General features: G+C 37.5%; 1 protein-coding gene across 1 annotated transcript in view; it reads left to right on the top strand.

Moving 5' to 3' along the window:
* The window catches only part of LOC102866947 (chromosome unknown open reading frame, human CXorf30), a 130075-nt gene extending 114439 nt beyond the window's left edge, over positions 1–15636 (top strand). Inside the window, exons 12-13 of the mRNA XM_006881846.1 lie at positions 7164–7332; positions 15484–15636. Coding sequence (XP_006881908.1) covers positions 7164–7332; positions 15484–15636 — 322 coding nt within the window. The remainder of the gene's footprint in view (positions 1–7163; positions 7333–15483) is intronic.
* The last annotated feature ends 3995 nt before the right edge of the window (positions 15637–19631 follow it).

The following is a 19631-nucleotide window of genomic DNA, read 5'->3' as shown; positions in this document are numbered from 1 at the left end:
TTGTTCTTTTGACCCATTAAGCATTATGTAGTGACCTTCTTGTCTTTTTTGATGTTTTTTTTGCATTGAAATCTATGTTATTAGAGATTCATTTCACTGTCCTGCTATTTTTATGATTTCTTTTTGCTTGGTATTTTTTTCTACCCTTTTATTTTTAGTTTTTCTTTACCTTCACTTTTCAGGTATATTTCTTGTAGACAGCATATTGATGGACATTGGGGTTTTTTTTAATCCAATCAATCTGCTACTCTTTTTCTCTTCAGTAATACATTTAAAGCATTCACATTCAGTGTTATTATTGCAAGGCAAGGTTTTATTGCTAAGATTTTGTTCAGTTCTTTTTGGTTACTTTGGTCCCTCCTCCTTTCTTTGGCACCTCTGTAAGAAAGGTATCTCAGAGTGTTTCTTAAAATGCTGGTTTTATTTTTATAAACTCCCTTAGGTTTTGCTTTTCTGAGAATATCATGATCTCTCCTTCATATCTGATAGACAGTTTTCCTGTGTATAGCATTCTTGGTTGACTGTTGTATTCTTTGAGTGTTTGATAGATATCATTCCACTGTCTTCTTGCTCACATGGTTTCTGCTGAGAAATCAGCACTTACTCTTATTTGATCTCCCTTATAGGTTACTCTTTTTTTCTCCCTATCTGCTTTCAGAATTCTCTCCTTATCTTTGGTTCTGGCAAATTTCACTATGATATGCCTCGGTCATTTTCTTTTGGGGTATATTCTATATGGTGTTCACTCAGCTTCTTGAATATAAATGTTCTCTCAGTCTTCATTATGCCTTTAAAGTTTTCTTCTAGTAAATCTTTCACATCTTTCTTGGTGCCTTTACTTATTTCTTCCTTTTCTGAGATTCTGATTATGTGCATGTAATTCCTCTATGAGCAAGAGCCTATGGTGATGAAAGAAGAAGTTCAGGCTGCTTTGAAGGAAATGGAAAAGAAGAAGGCTCCAGGAATAGATGGTATACCAATTGACATATTTCAGTTAACAGATGCTGCCTTGGACGTGCTCACCAAGTTGTGCCAAGAAATCTGGAGAACGACCAATTGGCCAACTGACTGGAAGAGATCGATATTTGTTCCTATCCCAAAGAAAGGTGACCCAACAGAATGTGGAAACTACAGAATAATCTCACTGATTTCACATGCAAGCAAGATTTTACTGAAGATTATCCAAAAACGACTGGAACAGCACATCAACAGAGAACTGGCAGAAGTCCAGGCTGGGTTTAGAAGGGGTCGTGGTACTAGGGATATTGTAGCTGATGTTAGATGGATCTTGGCTGAAAGCAGGGAATACCAGAAGAATGTCTATCTGTGTTTCATTGACTATGCAAAGGCATTTTACTGTGTAGATCATAACAAACTATAGCTGACTCTGAGAAGAATGGGAATCCCAGAACACTTGATCGTTCTAATGTGAAACCTATACTTAGACCAGGAGGCAGTCGTCAGAACAGAGCAAGGGAACACTGCATGCTTCAAAATTGGGAAGGGCGTATACCAGGGATGCATTCTATCTCCATAACTTTTCAACCTATATGCAGAACAGATTATCCGGGAGGCTGGGCTCTATGCGGAGAAACGTGGCGTCAGGATTGGTGGACGATTTATCAACAATCTGCATTATGCGGATGACACAACCCTGCTTGCTGAAACTGAAGAGGACCTGAAGCGCCTGCTGCAGAGTGTCAAAGACTGCAGACTATAATATGGATTGAGGCTCAATGTCAAGAAGATAAAGATTCTCACCACTGGACCAATTGGCAGCATCAGAATGGATGGTGAAGAGATTGATATTATACACAGCTTTAGTTTGCTTGGTTCCACAGTCAACAGTCTTGGCACCAGCAGCCAGGAAATTTAAGGCACATTGCCATGGGAAAGTCTGCTGTTAGGGACCTCTCCAAAGTACTGAAGAGCAATGGTGTCTCTCTGGAGACTAAGGTGCCTCTAATACAGTCCATGGTCTTTGCAATCACTTGTTATGCATCAGAGAGTTGGACAATGACCAAGGAGGATAGAAGGAGAATTGATGCCTTTGAGCTGTGGTGCTGGAGAAGAGTACTGAGAATACCATGGACTGCTAGGAAAACAAACAGATTTGTCCTGGAAAGGGTTAAACCGGGTGGCTCCTTGGAGGCAAGGATTCTGAGGCTCTGTCTAACATGCTTTGGACATGTTGTGAGGAGAGACAGGTTCTTGGAGAGGACATCATGCTTGGGAGGGTGGAGGGACAGCACAGGAGAGGAAGGCCCTTTGTGAGGTGGATTGATTCAGTGACTGTGATAATTGGGATGGGAGTGTCAGAGACAGTGCGATTGGCACAGGACAGAGCGGAGTTTAGGGCTGTTGTACATAGGGTCGCTATGAGTCGCAGGTGACTCGACGGCACATAACAACAACAACAACAACAATTCCTCTTTCTGGTTTCACACATTATTTTTAGGCTTTCTTCTTTTTCCTTCCTTTTTGATCTGCTTTTTGTCCTAGCAGATCAGTGGTGACAATTTTATCTTCTATTTCATTGGTTCTCTGTTCCATCCCTTCAACTCTGTTCATGTGTCCCTCCTACGTGTTGACAACAACTGAAACATTGGTCCACATATTTTAGGCTGTGTTTTCTTGTTTTTTCAGAGCTTCTAAGGCCTTATTTGTTTATGTGCATTGTTTTGATTTATTTATTTTGTTTGTTTATTTGTTTGTTTGTTTGTTTTAAGCTTCTTCTGGTTTTTGCTTGTTGTTTCCTGTAATTCTTCGAGATTTTCTTTCACCCACTGAAAATATTTAATCATTGTTCTTTTAAATTCTTTGTCAGAAAGCTCCATCAGACTTTCTGGCTTCAGGAAATCTATCGATACTGTGTCATTTTTTTTTGGAGTGACATCTTATTTTGGGTTTATATAAGGTGTGAGGTAGCCTGCTTCCTATGTGACATTGCTTTGTTAGATTTTTTCATGCCCAGGGCAATAATAGGCTCTTGGTCTGATGTCACTTCCCTAGAGGAGGGTTTAGTATCTACCCTGCTTGAATTTCTCTCTGAACTTTTGACTCAAGGGAAGACTTGCTTCATTTGGGGGGAAATAAGGCCTATGAATTAACAACTTCCTCTGTCAGAAAACTGGTCCAGCTAGGTCAATCCAAGGTACTCTGGGCTAAAGGCTTTGGAAGAGGAAGAAATGAAATGCACTCACCTGTGAAATTAATGTCTGTTGCAGTTCAGAGTGGCAGCAACAGTTTGTCCTCCTGGCATTGAGGCTGGGGCATCCAGGCTATGAGTACAAATGGTGGGGTCAAGTCCTCCAGGCATTACAGGTGGGACTTACAGGTGACTGGGTTGGCACTTCCAGGCAGCAGGATTGGGGCTTAAAGGCAAAGAGCTGGTATCGGGCTTTCAGATGGTGAGAAGGATCATTCAGGTACCTACGTAAGGTCCTTCAAGCAACAGATTCAGAGTTACAGGGCCAAGAGGACCTCCAGTCAGAGGCGGTGGGCCCTACCAAGCATTGGTGCAGTGGTCTAGTGCTCAAGTCAAGAGACAAGTTTGAACACACTAAGAAATTTTTTAGGCAGATACCTAGCTAATTGACTGGATAAGTGGTATGGCACAGCAGTGTTGCCGTGCAGAAGCAACATAGCACAGAAGTCAGGATTTAGATCTTTTTGGAAGTAGACTACCACATCTTTTCTCCTTGTGTATCAACTGGTGGGTTTGAAATACTGACTGTTGATTAGCAGCCAAGCACTTTAACCAGTGTGTGCCACCAGATCTCCGTTGATTTTTGTTGTTGTTGTTATATGCCATCAAGTCACTTGCAACTCAAAGCGACCCTAAGGACAACAGCCCTAAACCCTGCTCTATCTCTTGCCATCCTTATTGTCTCTAACACACCTATTCCCATTACCCCAGTGACAGAATCAATCTACCTCATCGAAGGTCTCCTGTGCTGTCCCTCCACCCTCCCAAGCATAACGTCCCTCTCCAAGGACTGATCATGCCTTGCAACATTTCCAAAGTATGTCAGATGGAGCTTCAGAATCCTTGCCTCCAAGGAGCAGCCTGGCTTTACCCTCTCCAGTATGCACTTGTTTGTTCTCCTAGCAGTCCATGGTATATTCAATACTCTTCTCCAGCACCAAAGCTCAAAGGCATCAACTATCCTACTATCATCCCTCATCATTGTCCAGCTCTCTGATACATAGCAAATAATGGAAAAGATCATGGCCTGTATCATGTGCACCTTAGTCTCCAGACTGACTTCATTGCTCTTCAGTACCTTGGAGAGGTCTCTGACAGTAGGCTTTCCCAATCCAATTCTTATTTAATTTCCTGGCTGCTGATACCAAGAGTGTTGATTGTAGAGCTAAGCAAACTGAAGCTGTCAACAATTTCAAACTCTTCATCATCTATCATGGTGCTGCAAATTAGCCCAGTGGTGAGAATCCTTGTTTTCTTGATGTTGAGCTTCAATCCATATTGAAGGCTGCAGTCCTTGACTCTCTGCAGCAAGTGCTTCAGGTCCTCCTCAGTTTTAGCACGCAGGGTTGTGTCATCCGCATAATGCAGGTTGTCGATGACTCTTCCACCAATCCTGATGCCACATTCCTCCTCATAGAGGCCAGCCTCCCAGATAATCTGTTCTGCATATAGATTGAAAAGATCTAATGATAAATTAATTGCTTTCAGATAGGAACCAACTCATAGCTGACCCTCCAGTGGGTTTTCAGGAGGCTGTAAATATCATAGGTGGAGATTTCCTATATTTCTCTTTGAAAGCCACTAGTGGATTTGAACAGTCAGAGAGAGGGCACCTTTCCATCTGTACTGACTACATGACCTAATGATAAGGTGTTCTGGGAATCTAAAACAAACAAACAAAAAAAAACCCCTAGGAATGTTTATAGTGCAGTTCATGTGACTTGAGTACTTCAAAAATCAGTGAGCACATACTTGTAATAAAATATTTTGACACTAATACTTTCACTTATCTCACAGATTTATTAAGGTGAAGCATACATATCATAAAATTCACCAACTAGAAATGTGAATTTCATTGGGCTTAGAAAATGTATAATGTTTACAATTATCACTGCAATCTAAGTTTCTAAATCTTTTATCATTGCACATTTTTTCCTCAATCCTCAATTCCTCTACCTACCCCCAGTCTTAAGTAAAATCTGAGTTGCCAATTGATTTAGAAAGAATGATGACAAATATTTTAAAAGAACTAATTGCATTACATTTTTTTCTTGAAAAGAACCCTGGACTTGATTCCTGTATCTCAACTTCTGAAATGCTGTAGAGTAGGATATAGCTTTCTAAAAGCTAGAGATCTTGAGAATTACATAAAATATTACATTTCTGCTATAAATCAGACCTTTCTAATTAACACATGGATTTTTCAAACTTTCATAAAGGGGCCTTGCTATGTCAGGAATTAATTATGGAGATGTGGTTGTAGTTATACAAATTAACTAATGCCAGCCTCAGTGGTATCTGGATATAAACTCAGTTTGTATAACTTTCTGTCACTAGTATTTATGGTCTGTATCTCAGTTAAAATCTCGTCTTTAATATATCTCTCATGTGCCAAGGACCTCTTTAAAACGCTAAAAAGCAAACAAGCCAATTAATGACTAAGGTGCACTTGATGCCAGCAATCACATTTTCAGTTATTTTATAATGCACCTGAAAGTTGAACAATTAATAAGGAAGACTGAAGAATTAATTCCTTTGAATTTTGGTGTTGGCAAAGAGTATTGATATACCATGGACTACCAAAAGAACAAACTATGTTGGTGGAAAATCAGCCAGGATGCTCCAGCATGTTATCAAGAGGGGAAAGTCCCTACAAAAGGACATCAGGATTAAAAAGGTGGAGAGTCAGAGAAGTAAGGGAAAACTCAGAGATGGATTGACATAGTGACTACAATGGTGATCTTGGACACAGCAGAGACTTTGTTAAATGTAGTGCAAGATTGAGTAAGGTTTATATCTGTTGTACAAAAGATCACTATTAGACAGAATTGACACTACAAAACCTAACAATGACAACTTCACACTTTATTCTACCAGTAAATTCCTCAAGCTTTTTATTGTAATAATTCTTGACATAAAGATGGTCTTGTTAGCCTTAAAGGGCACTTCAGTTTCACTTCAGATCATAATAACTCATCTTGAAATGCAAGAATCTAAGCTCAGAAAATTAATGGAGTGAGAACAGGAAAAACTGAATATTAGTATAAACAAAACACTTCATGATAATTGTGGTTCTCATTTTACATGTGAATTTATTTACAAATGATTAACTTTTCATTTGAGACACTGAGTTTTTGCTAACAATTTGTGCAGGCATTTTTTTTCACCTTGTAAACTATAATTAAAGGTATAACTGAAAGAATCTTTGGAATCTGTTTTATTATGCTGGAAAGGATACTTTTTAAAGTATTTCCTACTGCTGTGTAGTAGGTTTTGAGGTCAAGGAGTGCTATGCCTCCAGTGAGGCACAAACTGAGATTTGTACACCAATAGCAGCATCATTAACCATCACAAGAACATGGAAACAGGCCAAATATCCAAACACAAACGAACAGATTGAGAAATTATGATACATTCACACAATGGACTACTACGCAGCACGCAGGAGCAATGATTTTGTAAATCACTACCTAACTTGGGAGGGATGGACAGCATTATGCTGAGTGAACTAACTCAGTCCCATAAGGACAAATAGTGTGTAAATCCATTATTTTAAAATAAGTATAAGGATCCAAGAGGGGTGGGAGAGGGTGGAAGCAGAAGGATGAGGATGTGCAGGGGTGGGGGATATTAATGATCGGGTTGTACAATTTGATGGGGGCGGGGTGAGGGCAATTGAAAGAATTTTTTCTTAAAAACAATGTGTTCAAATTTTGTAAATAAACTAGCAGAAAATGAAAAAAAAACCCACTCCATTTACAAGTGGAAAAAAGGTATTTCCTCATTATCATTCTGTAAGCATTCCATAAAATAACAGTCATCAGGTTCCCAGCTGTATTAATTTTTAACCATAGACCTAATTGCAGCAGTATACACACTCTATTCATCAAGTTCTTACAATGAGAAAGAGGTAATAATTTGCTCTAATAGGCTAAATTTGATACTCTTGTTTCAGAAACACAGAACCTTTCACGGCATACTTCCTACCTGGCAGTGATCCTGAGTTTTCTGTAAATCCTGAAGTTGGAAAAGTCCCTCCTCTTACCTCTGATGGAACCTTAGTTAATGTGGGATTTATGCCCCAGATGTACGGCAAGAAATACAAAGCAATGTTAGTAATAGAGGTGAGTTATTGAAAATTAATATTAAAGGATATTTAATGTCAGTAATAGCACTCACTGAATGGGAGAAAAGGGCTCACTATTTAGAGAAAAGTAACCATATTACCTTTCAAAATTAAGTTTATTTTAATATTTGCATCTTCTTTTACTTTATTTTATCCAAAAAAGTACTTTATAAAATGGAATATAACGAGAAGGTTCTCTACACCATAGGAAAGTAAGGAATTATGTCTTCTTCCCATTAAAGAAATATGAAAAAGCAAATAATTACCCTAAAGTGATTTGGAGATCAATATATCATTTTTCTATAATTAAGCTGTTAAAATACTTAAGTGAATGTGATTTGAGATAAAGACTGTGGAGTCTTTGATTAAGGTATATGATAATATCAAGATGTTAAAGAAAATGAAATTGTGGGTAAAATACATTTTTAATTGAAAAATAAAATGTAAAATGAGACACAGTGAAACACTGTGGCAGACATGAGAGCTGTAGTGTCTGACCTCTACTAACTCCATAAGGGAGAATAGTCCCCACCACCAAAAGCAACAGCACAAAACTGATTCCTAGAATTCAGACATCCCCTTGCACTCTTACATCTACTTCTACCAATTTTTATTTTATTTTATTTTATTTTATATTATTTTATTTTATTTTATTTTAAATAATTTTAATGAACATTTACAGGGAATTTGGATTTTCATTCATTCATTGTACTTCTACCAATTTTTATACCAACCATTCCTCCCCAGCTCTCAATAGTCTACTAAGTATTAGATTTGTGACTCTGATACAATGACCTAAAGAATTTACTGAAAATATTCTTGATTGTGGGGTTTATTATAAAAGAAACAAGTTACAATTTAAATTAGAAACACTTAGGATACAATTCTCAATTCAGGAGAGCTTCTTCTCAGGTGCTCTCAAGTCAAACCTCTAACCTTCAGCCTCACTAGATCTTGCCTTGTAGCTCTGGGCCAATGTTACAAAGCTCTTTTAGTTCTTCCACTTACGTTGTTCCTTCTCTCCCCACCCCTATCAATAAGCTAGACTAAGGCCCTCAGTTCTTGCTCTGTAGGGAAGCAGTTCTGATTCAGCTCTGTCTCACACTAACCTCTGGTTGTCCACTACTCTTCTGCTGCTTGTTGTGCTGATGCTTATGGTGCTGATGTTCATCTGATCTGAATCTTCATCAAAGTTCAGGAGTTTCTGGTCTAAAAAAATGTACTATATTCTTTCCTTCTTTCTTGGCAGAATGGCAAAATTGACCAGTACCCTTGTTAGTAGTCTACATACCTTATTTTCATGTTCCTATCCTGAAGGCGCTGTGTACCATATTTACATTATTAGCATGATAACCAATCCCCTTGGTGGGGCCACAAACACCCAATATTTGTATAGTCCTTCTTATTCATGTGGTGAAAGACAAAGCCACATATTGCATAAAGACATTAATATAAAAGTCTATTAAAAATGACCACTTTATTAAAAATTGAGATAAGCATGAATTTAAAAAGGGAGTGGCAATATACAATAAAGGTCTGCTTAGATATTGTGATTTCATGACATTAACTAATGATGACTTTACCTATTAATATAATTATATTTAAAAAGCCAATGAAATTTACAAATTTTCACTCCAATAGAAAATATTAAGATTTAAAAGATAAGAACACATTTTAAAATTTTCTTTGTAAATGAAATGTCTAAAATTTCACACATGGTATGTACCAAGAACTTTTTGACTAAAGCTAATGTTCAAATTAGTTCTAAAATAATGTCTGTGATCCCTGTGTAAAAAACATTGAATAGTCAAGATATACATTAGCTTATTCCAAAGTGATTATTAAACTTCAAAATTAGACACTTATTAGACAATTCCATGGAGAGAAATGGTTGTTATTGGTGATTAAATGAAGAGAAAACAGATACTAGTTTGATTATCATTTGAGACACTTATTTCTATTTTTTTCTTTCGTTCTACAAGTTCTTAGAGCTTGAGTAACAAAAAATATTTACTCTTTGGGGACATGCTGCATGCACCACTTTGCCTGAATTGATGATGATATGATCCTGTTGTTGCACATTTTTTTTAAGAAAGGTGGACAGACTTGGCCGTAAGCAGATAAAATGACGCCTTTAAAAATGGGACATTTTTAAAAAAAGGGGTCATTTCTGGAGGAATAGAAACATCTGATATGTTGTGTTGTTGTTAAGTGCCGTCAAGTTCCAGGCGACTCATAGCGACCCTATGAAGGAGAGTCCTTGACGCTTGGGTGCCTTTCTTCCTCTCTCCAGGTTCATAGAGTTTCCAGAGGCAAGCTATTAAGGAAGTGGATGCCACTTCTCCTTCCAAGCTTGTTTTAATTGGGGAGCTTCACCCCACTCTCTGTCTGCATTGGGTAGCCAACCATTAACGCATTTGACACATCACATCTGATATAGTTGTAGTAAAATAACAAAAATGAGAAAATTTATAATACAGATTTTACAATGCTTTCACAATTTGTAAATATATATGTATGCTTAGTTCTAGACACTCTGAATCCATGTATAGATTCATATAACAATAATTGAAATGCATAATTGGTCCATTCCCACAGAAGAATACTTAATGGTCTAGCCCAGCTTTTTACCACAGCCCTGACCGTGACACTCACTAATCTATTTTCCATAGCTTTGTCATTTCCAGTATGTTTTGATTAGTGGTAAAGAGATGTGCTGCCACTGAAAGACACAGATTTCAATCCAGCAGCTGCTTCACAGGAAAAAACCCAATCTCCTCCCTTGGAATTTACAGCCTCTGGAAATCTGCTTGAACATCAGTTATGAGTCTGTTCGGATTTGACAGCAGATAACAACAGTATGCTGTATAAATGGAATTGTACATTGCGTAGCCTACTGCAATTGGCTTTTTTTTTTAGTATATGTGCTGCTGAAGCGAGCACTGCAATTGGCTTTTAATACTAATTATAAAGCCCTTGAAATTTTTTCCAAGTTGTAGCATATATTAAAATCAATGAATGATCTTGATGTCATGTTTCAAATCCATACCTTAACTACAAAGTCTTATCAATTACATCCCAATGCTACTTCACACCATAAATATGAAGACCTTGACAAAATCATGCAATAAGTATTATTGTTCGCATTATCATATTTTTTAAATTTTCATTTTGAGTGCTAAGTCAGTATTTACCACTATTAGCAAGCTATGTGTTAATTGTGTTTTGTTTGGAAATAAAATTATTATTTTGAAAATACAGTCTAAGGGAGATGTCTTGGAGTCTGCTTTGTGACTACTGACCAGTCCTACTCCCACTGACATCTATTTCAGATACTTGTAGCCCTCAATTTCACTAGTGAGTAGAGTTCCTGGAGGCCACAACACCAAGACTCAACCTGGTGGGGGGACCCATTCTCCTCACCCTTGGAACTGGAGGATCACAATGTCATGGAAGAAGCAGATAAATTCAAACTCTGTGAAAAACAAAAGCAAGAAGTCACCTCAAAAAATTGATGAAGGCATGCCATTAATGCATATCCTAGAGGAGGAAAGATTGATAGAACTTCCTGCCATGGAATTCAAAGAAATGATGATAAAATATTTTCATTGGATGAAAGAAAAAAATGGAAGATGCAGACAAAACCCTCTAGGAACTAAAAAAAAATAAAAAAACAAGGCAAAGAAGATAAAACAAATGAATCATTAGAAACCATAGATAAACAAGAAACAACAATCCAGAATAATAAGACCAACATTTCAGAAGCTGTCAACATATTGGAGCGACAGATGAACAGAGTTGAAAAGACACAACACAGAATAGAGAAAACAGAAGATAGAGCATCCAGGACTCACCTGCTAGAGCAAAAAACAAGGAAGTTTTTCCCACAGTCCCACAGAGAGGCCACAAGAAGTAGATTGGTCAAAGTAACCATCAAAAATACAAAACCCAACAAAATAATAGCAATAAAATCTTGTTTCTTGAACATTACAGTGAATGTGAATGTCTTAAATGCACTAGTGAAGACAAAAAAGAGTAAGAAGCTGAATTTAAACAAACAAACAAACAAACCCAAAAACCAAGGCTATCTTTTTTGGAGTAATTTGAATTACTTTTTTAATGACTGAGGTTCCATTTGACTGTTCGCATTGAGATTGCAATGTGCACAATTTCTTTTGTAGTTGTGGCACCTTGTTGACATTGACTATTATTTTTATAATAATTACCAGTTCCTGAAAACAAAACAAAAAAAAGTAAGGCCTATCAATATGCTGCCTACAAGAGACAAACCTGAGGAATAAAGCTAAAAGCAGAGTCAAAATCAAAGGTTCGGGGGCAGGGGGATACTAAGCTACTAGCAACCAAAAAAGAGCAGGAGTAGCCAGAATAATCTCTGATAAATAGAATTCAAGGTTAAAAACCATCATAAATTATACACTACATAATACTTAAAAGAGTCAATAGAACAAAAGGACATGTTGTTGTTGTTATGTGCCGTCAAGTCACTTGCGACTCATAATGACCCCTATGTACTACAGCACTGAACCCTGCTCTATCATGTACTAACTGTATTGTCTCTGACACACCTTATTCCCATTACCCCAGTCACTGAATTAATCCATCTCATCAAGAGTCATCCTTGTGTTGTCCCTCTACTCTTCCAAGCATGACATCCCTCTCCAAGGAGTGGTCCCTCCTTGCAACATGTCCAAAGTATGTCAGATTAAGCTTCAGAATTCTTCCCTCCAAGGTGCACCCTGATTTCCCCTTCTCCAGGATGAACCTGTTTGTTCTTCTGGCAGTCCATAGTATATTCAATACTCTTCTCCAGCACCACAGCTTAAAGGCATTAATTCTCCTTCTATCATCCCTAGTCATTGTCCAGCTTTCTGATGCATAGCAAGTAATTGTGAAGACCATGGCCTAGATCAAGCACACCTTAGTCTCCAGATTGAAATTGTTCTTCTGTACTGTGGAGAGGTCCCTGACAGCAGATTTTCCCTATTCATCAAATGATAAAATTGCAAAATGCACAAAACAAACATTAACAGAATTGAAAACAGAAATAGACAAACAATAATAGTAGTTGTTTTGTAGTTGTTGTGTGCTGTCGAATCAAAACTGATCATAGCTGACCCTTCAGCAAGTTTTCAGAGATAGTAAATGGTATGAGAGAAAGGAGGTTGCCTATCCTTCTCATGTGGAAATGAGGAGAGATTGGAACTGTCTTTCATTGCTGATGGGAATGTAAAATGGTGAAATCACTAGGGAAGGCAGTCTGACACTTCCTCAAAAAGTTGAAAATAGAAGTGATATTTGACTCAGCTATCCCACTACTGGCAATATACTGTAAATAGAACAAAACAGTGAAACAAACAGATTGATGCATACCTATGTTTATTACAGCATTATTCATATTAGCAATGACATGGAAGCAAGCCCAAGTGCCCATCAACAAATGAATGAATAGGAAAACTGTGGTACATTCAAATGATGGAATATTAGGCAGTATTGAAAGCAATGAAACATTACACAACATGGGTGAGTCTAGAAGAAATTATGCTGGGTGAAATATCTCAATAACAAAAGGACAAATATTGCAGAAGAGTACTCTTATAAAAATTGTATGGACTCAGGGAGAGCAAAGAACAGGAAAATAATGGGTAGATTGTAATCACTACACTGGAATAGGTTAAGGGAAAGATTATCTGGAAAAAAATGGATGATTAGTATTACAGCTAACAATCCAAAAGAAGACTTGCATTATCAAATGAATTGGAGGAAGGGAATGGAGGAAAATGTGTATCAGCGAATGAATGAAAACCCATCCTTTCTGTAAACTTTCATGAAAATAACAATAAAAAGGAAAAAGTTAAAAAATAGTTTCATTAAATACTAGCCTAAATAAACTTTAGCAGTGAATTAGCAAGTTTCATGATTTCCTTTTCAATTAAGACAAATTTTGAATCATTCAACTGTACCCTCAAAAATATTACACCAGGCAAATAATACTAGTTCAAAGGAAATGATACTAAAAAAAAAGTACAACTGAAAGAACTCTACTTCGGTAATTTGAATCTGACTCATAATGACCCTCCATCCTGTTTCCAAGACTGCAATTTTTTATTGGAGGAGAGTGGCTTATCTTTCTTCTGAGGAACAGCTGATGGATTCAAACCACCAATCTCCTGGCTGCTGTTGCATACCATCAAGACGGAACTGACTTCACTGGTCTCCCAGAGGGCCTTTAGAGGCTTCACATTGCACTGGAGGAAACTGCGTACCTTTCTCCCTTGGAACACCTGGTGGATTTGAACCTTAGATTTAATAGCATAACTTCTTACCACTAGGCCACAAGTGTTCCCTAACCTTTTGGTGGTGCTTGTTGTATGCTGTTGAGTCAGAACCAACTCATAGAGACAGTAAATCACAAGGAAAGAGATTGCCTATCCTTCTCCTAGGGAGCAGCTTGTGGATATGAACCTTGTGCCAAAATTTATTACACCTTCAGATCTTTCTTAATCTAAACAGCAGAAATTCAGTGTATTGTGTCAGTTAGTTCTATGGCCACACCTAAGTTCTCACATATATGAGCATCTTGCATTTTCATTAGGAATGTTTCATGCTGTGCAACAGTGTCATGTGAACAAAATAGGTTGTTTTCCCTCCTGTCAGATGTATTCTTAGCTGACCTGTAGGGGAGAACTTCACTCAACTGTGATAATTTTTTGTTACAAAAAATTTTCCTTAATTTATAAAGCCAAGTGTTTCCTTAGATTTTTTTTTTCTACATCAATTTTATGTCACTATAGGTATAAGGGAAAGGCTGCGGTTAGGGACCTCTCCAAATTATTGAAGAGTAATGATGTCAGCTTGAGGACTAAGATGCATCTGATTCAGGCCATGATCTTTCCAGTCACTTGCTATACATCTGAGAGCTAGACAATGAGCAAGGGTGACAGAAGAAGAATTGATGCTTTTGAGCTGTAGTGTTGGAGAAGAGTACTGAATACCCCATTGACTGTCAAAAGAACAAACAGATATGTCTTGGAGAAGGTACAGACAGAGTGCTTCTAGAGGCAAAAATGATGAAGCTTCATCTCATATAATTTGGGCATTTTGCTAGGAGTGGTTATTCTTTGGAGAGAGAATGCTTGAAAATATAGAGGGATGGCAAAGGAGAAGAAGAGCTTCAACTAGGTGAATTGACACAGTGACTGCAACAATGGGCTTGAATTTGTCAGAGATTGTAAAGATGCCACAGGATAGGACAGGGTTCAGATCTGTTGTTCATAGGATCACTATGAGTCATACTCACCTCAGTGGCAACTAACAATAACATAGGTACAAGGAGCCATAATAGAGTAGTGTGTAACATGTTGTGCTGCTAAGTAAAAGGTCAGAGATTTGAGTCCTTCAGGAAAGAGGTGGACAGTTTTCCTCCCATAAAGATGTATAGCTTTAGAAACTCAAGAGAGGGTCTCTATGAGTTAAATTCAACTCTATGACATTAGATTTAGGGTTGTTTAGGTTTCAGTGTAGGTGTGGTCTGAATTTTGTACCTTTATCCCATTTTGCATAGAGGAAAATTATTGTTGTTTTTATATGCGGGCAACTCATAGCAACCCTATGTACAACAGCTCTGATGCCTGCTCTGTCCTGAGCCAGTCTTACTGACTCTGACACCCCTATCCTCATTGCCCCAGTTACTATGTCAATTCATCTCATCGGGGGTCTTCCTCTCCTTCTCCAAAGACTAGTCACTCCTGGTCACATTCCCAAAGTATGTGAGATGGAGCTCCAAAATCCTAGCCTCCAAGAAGAAACTTGGTTTCACCCTCTCCAACACAGATTTATTTGTTTTCTTTCTTGGTGGTCCATGGTATGTTTAAATCTCTTCCCCCACACAATTCAAAAGTATCTATTCTTCTGTCATCTTTAGTTGTTGTTCAACTCACTAGAGCATAACAAGTAATTATGAAGACCATGGCACGGATCAGGTGTTCCTTAATCTCTAAACAGACATCATTGCGTCTCAGTACTCAGGAGTGAGTACTTACAACAAAATACATTTATAAGTACTTTTTTTCTTTCCTCTAGGTCCCTATATACTGCATATAAAATATTTTCCTCTCTTTTTTTTTTTCAGACAGTAGAGCTGTACTGGAAGTTTGAAATAAATGGATTACCAGAAACTCCCTTATCCCTAGAGAATGTCCAAGCCAGAATTGATGCATCTAATGACAAATTTGAAAACAGATTAATAATAAGCACAATGTTGTCAAAGAAAAAAAAGATATAGCTGCTGTCTCCCTTTAATGATACATCTAAGACATCAAAGAAATAAAAATAAAAACAAACCCACCTTGCTTCCAAAATTGTCTCTGTTTTGAATTTAATTGAAAATATTTTCATGATGACTCTTTTTTCTTTTTGCAACAAAAATGATGAAAAATACTTTGATTACATTGTTGTTGTGAGGTGTTGTCAAGTATGACTCATAGTGAGCCCATCAACAATAAATCTGAAACCTTCCCTAACTTGTGCCATTCTCATAATTTCTGACATACTTAATCCCATTGTATCAATCATTGTGTCAGTCAGTCTCATTGAGAGTTGTCTTCTCTTTCACCAATGGTCCCCCTTTCTAAGCATGATGGCCCTTTTCTTCCTAACAACTTCCCAAAATATGTGAGATGAATCTTTACCACCCTGGCCTCTAAGGAGCACTCTGCACTTTCTCCAAGTTTGTTCTTTAGTGAGTTAGTGGAATATTCAGTACTATTCTCCAATATCACAACTCAAAAGCATTGATTCTTCTGTCATCCTTAGTCATTGTCCAACATTTATTTTTTAGATTCAGGTCAATTTGTATTTTTTAAATAATTTATTGTGATTTTAATGAAAGTTTACAGAAAAGTTGGATTTTCATTCATTCATTGTTGCACATTTCCCCTTCCCTGTCCGTTCCCCCTCTCCAACCTACTTTGCAATGCACCTCTTGTTCCACATTGTTGTTATACTTATAATGCCTAATCATATACTTCTTTCAAATAGTACCTCTTCTCATCCGTTCCAATGAAATATTCATTATCTATACATCTCTTTTCTTATCCTCCCCCCACCCTCCGCCATGTCAGTCTTATTTTACAACATCAGTGTTATACATTATTTGTCCTTTACTCAGCGTAATGTCTTCCAGGCTCGCCATGTTGTGTACTGTTTTACAAATTCATTGTTTTTCAGTGCTGTGCAATATTCCATTGTGCAAAGTTCAACAGGGAAGCAAAATGCTGGTGAGGTTGTGGAGACACTGGAACTTTAATTCTGTGTTGGTGGGAATATAAAATGGTACAACCATTATGGAAGATGGTCTGGTGCTTTCTCAAAAAGTTGGAAGTAGAAATACCATCTTACCCAGTAATTCTACTACTGGGAATATACCCTAAAGAAAACAGAGCTGTGACTCAAATAGATGTATGCACACCCATGTTTATTGCTGCATTATTTACAATAGCAAAGACATGGAAGCAGCCCAACTTCCCATCAACAAATGAATGGATAGGAAAACTGTGGTCTGACTCTTGGATGTATAGCATGTAATTGAAAAGACCATGGCTTGAATCAGATGCACTTAAGCTTTTCAACTGGTATCATTGCTTCTTAACACATTAGAGAGGTCCTTGATAACATCCAATGCAATACATTTTTTGGTTTCTTGGTTTTTGGTGCCAAGGGAGTTGGTTGATAATGGATCCAAGCAGGGGAAAAGCACTGACAGCTTCAATCTTCTCTCCATCTCTCATGATGTTATCTATTGGCCCAGTGGCAAAGATATTTGTCTGCTCCTTGGAGAGGGACATCATGCTTGGGAGGGTGAAGGGATGGCACAAGAGGGGAAGACCCTCTATGAGATGCATTGATTAAGTGACTGTGGTAATCGGGATGGGTTTGTCAGAGGCAATGAGATTGGCACAGGATAGAGCACGGTTTAGGGCTGTAGTACATAGGGTCGCCGATGAGTCGCAAATGACTCGACGGCACATAACAGCAACAACAATAACAATTTTTTACTGATATTTTAACAAAAGTTTACAGAAAACTTTATTTTTCTTTCATTCATTGTTGCACATTTTCTTCCCCACCCCTCAGTGCACTTTGCTATGCACCTCTTATTTTGGACTGTTGTCATACAAATCATACCTAATCATATATTCCTTTTAAACAATTTTTTCCCTCATCTGTTTCAATGCAGGATATATTTGCAGTATATATTATTTATCCTCTCTTAGTTTTCCCCAATGTCAGTCCCGTTTTACAACAGTGGCACCATGCAGTATTTGTACTTTTGTGACAGAGATACTTCACTCAGCATAATGTCCTCCAGGGTAATCCATTTTTTATAAAAATTCATGAGTTCCTTGTTTTTCAATGCAGCATAGTATTCCATTGTGTGAATATACCACAACTTCTCTATCCATTTGTTTGTTGATGGGCAATTGAGTTGTTTCCAACTCTGCTATTGTGAACAAAGCAGCAATAAACATGGGTGTGCATATATCTGCTTGGGTGGCAGTTCTGGTTTCTTTAGGGTATATCGGCAGTAGTGGAACTGCTGGGTCAAATGGTATTTCTATTTGTGACTTTTTGAGAAAGCCCCATACTGCCTTCCATAGTAGTGGCAACATTTTACACTCCACCAACAGTGAATAAGGGTTCCATTCTCTCCATAACCTCACCAGCATTTGTTGTTTGCTGATCTGTTGAATTTTGTTATTCTTAGTAGGGTGAGATGATATCTCACAGTTGTGTTGATTTGCATATCTCTTAGAGCTAGGGATACTGAACACTTCTTCATGTGTTTGTTCACCATCTGAATGTCTTCTTTGGTGAGGTGTCTGTTCACATCCTATGCATTTTTCAATTGAGCTTTTTACCTTTATCTTGTTGTGGCACTTGAGTGTTCTATAAATTCTAGATATAAGTCCCTTATCATACATGTCATTACAAATATTTTCCCCACTCTTTGGTTCCCTTTTTACCATATTGGAGAAGATTTGCATGTGCATAGGGATTTGATTCTTAGAAAGTCACATTCCACCTATCCTGGTTCTAGGTTTTTCAGGATACTTGGAAGAGTGTTCATGTTGTAGATTAGGACTTCTAGAGTTCTTCCAAGCTTTTCTCTAATGAAGTTTATAATCCTTGGTTTTAGTCCTAAGTCTTTGATCCACATTGAGTTGGTTTTTGAATATGGAGTGAGGTGTGAATCTTGCTTGATTTTTCTGCAGATATTTTTCCAATTTTGCCAACACCATTTGTTTAAAAGGATGTCATTTCCCCACTTAACTGATTTCATCTCTTTGTCAAAATTCAGTTGACCATAAATAGATGGGCTTATTTCTGGATTCTCATTTCTATTCCATTGATTTATGTGTCTGTCATTGTACCAGTACCACAATATCTTGACCACCACAACAGTGTAGTAGGATTTGGAATCAGGGAGCGAGATGCCTCCTACGTTGTTTCTCTTTTTAAGGAGTGCTTTGCTTATTCAGGGCCTCTTTCCATTACAAATGAAATTGGAGATTGCCTTTTCCATCTCCTTGAAGAATGGAATTGGTATTTGTATTGGGATTGCATTGAACATGTAAATTGCATTTGGTAGTATTATCACAGTATTAAGTCTTCCTATCCACGAGCAAGGTATATTCTTCCATTTCTCCAGGTTTCTTTTTGTGTCTTGTAGTAATGTTTTGTAATCTTCTTATAGTATGTCTTTTGTGCTTCAGGTTATATTTACTCCCAAGTATTTAATCTTATGATTAGCTAGTGTGAAGGGTATATTGTTTTTCTTAGCTCTAGTTCTGTATTCTCTTTGTCACTGTAGAGAAATCCAATTAATTATTGTATGTTGATCTTTTTATCCTGCCACTTTGCTGAATTGGTCAACTATGTACTGTAGTTTTCTTGCTGAGTCTTTAGGGTTTTCTAAGTATACTATCATATCGTCTGCCTATAATTTACCTCCTCTTTGCCAATTCGTATACCTCTTATTTCTTTATCTTATTGCTATAGCTAGGAATAGGAGAGGTGTAATGTGCAAGCTTGCCTAATTCCTGTCCCCAAAGGGAATGCCTCTTTTCTCTCCCCATTGAGAACAATGGTGGCTTTCAGTTTGCCTATATACTTTTTACTATGTTGAAGAAATTCCCTCTAATCCTAATTTGTTGAGTGTTTTAATAGGAAAGGGTGTTGGATTTCGTCAAAGGCATTTTCTGCATCAGTTGATAGGAT

The sequence above is a fragment of the Elephantulus edwardii genome, unplaced genomic scaffold (assembly GCF_000299155.1).
Source record: "Elephantulus edwardii isolate Elephantulus edwardi_28Jun2011 unplaced genomic scaffold, EleEdw1.0 scaffold00016, whole genome shotgun sequence".
NCBI lineage: Eukaryota > Metazoa > Chordata > Mammalia > Macroscelidea > Macroscelididae > Elephantulus > Elephantulus edwardii.
This window is presented reverse-complemented; position numbering and strand designations above follow the sequence as displayed.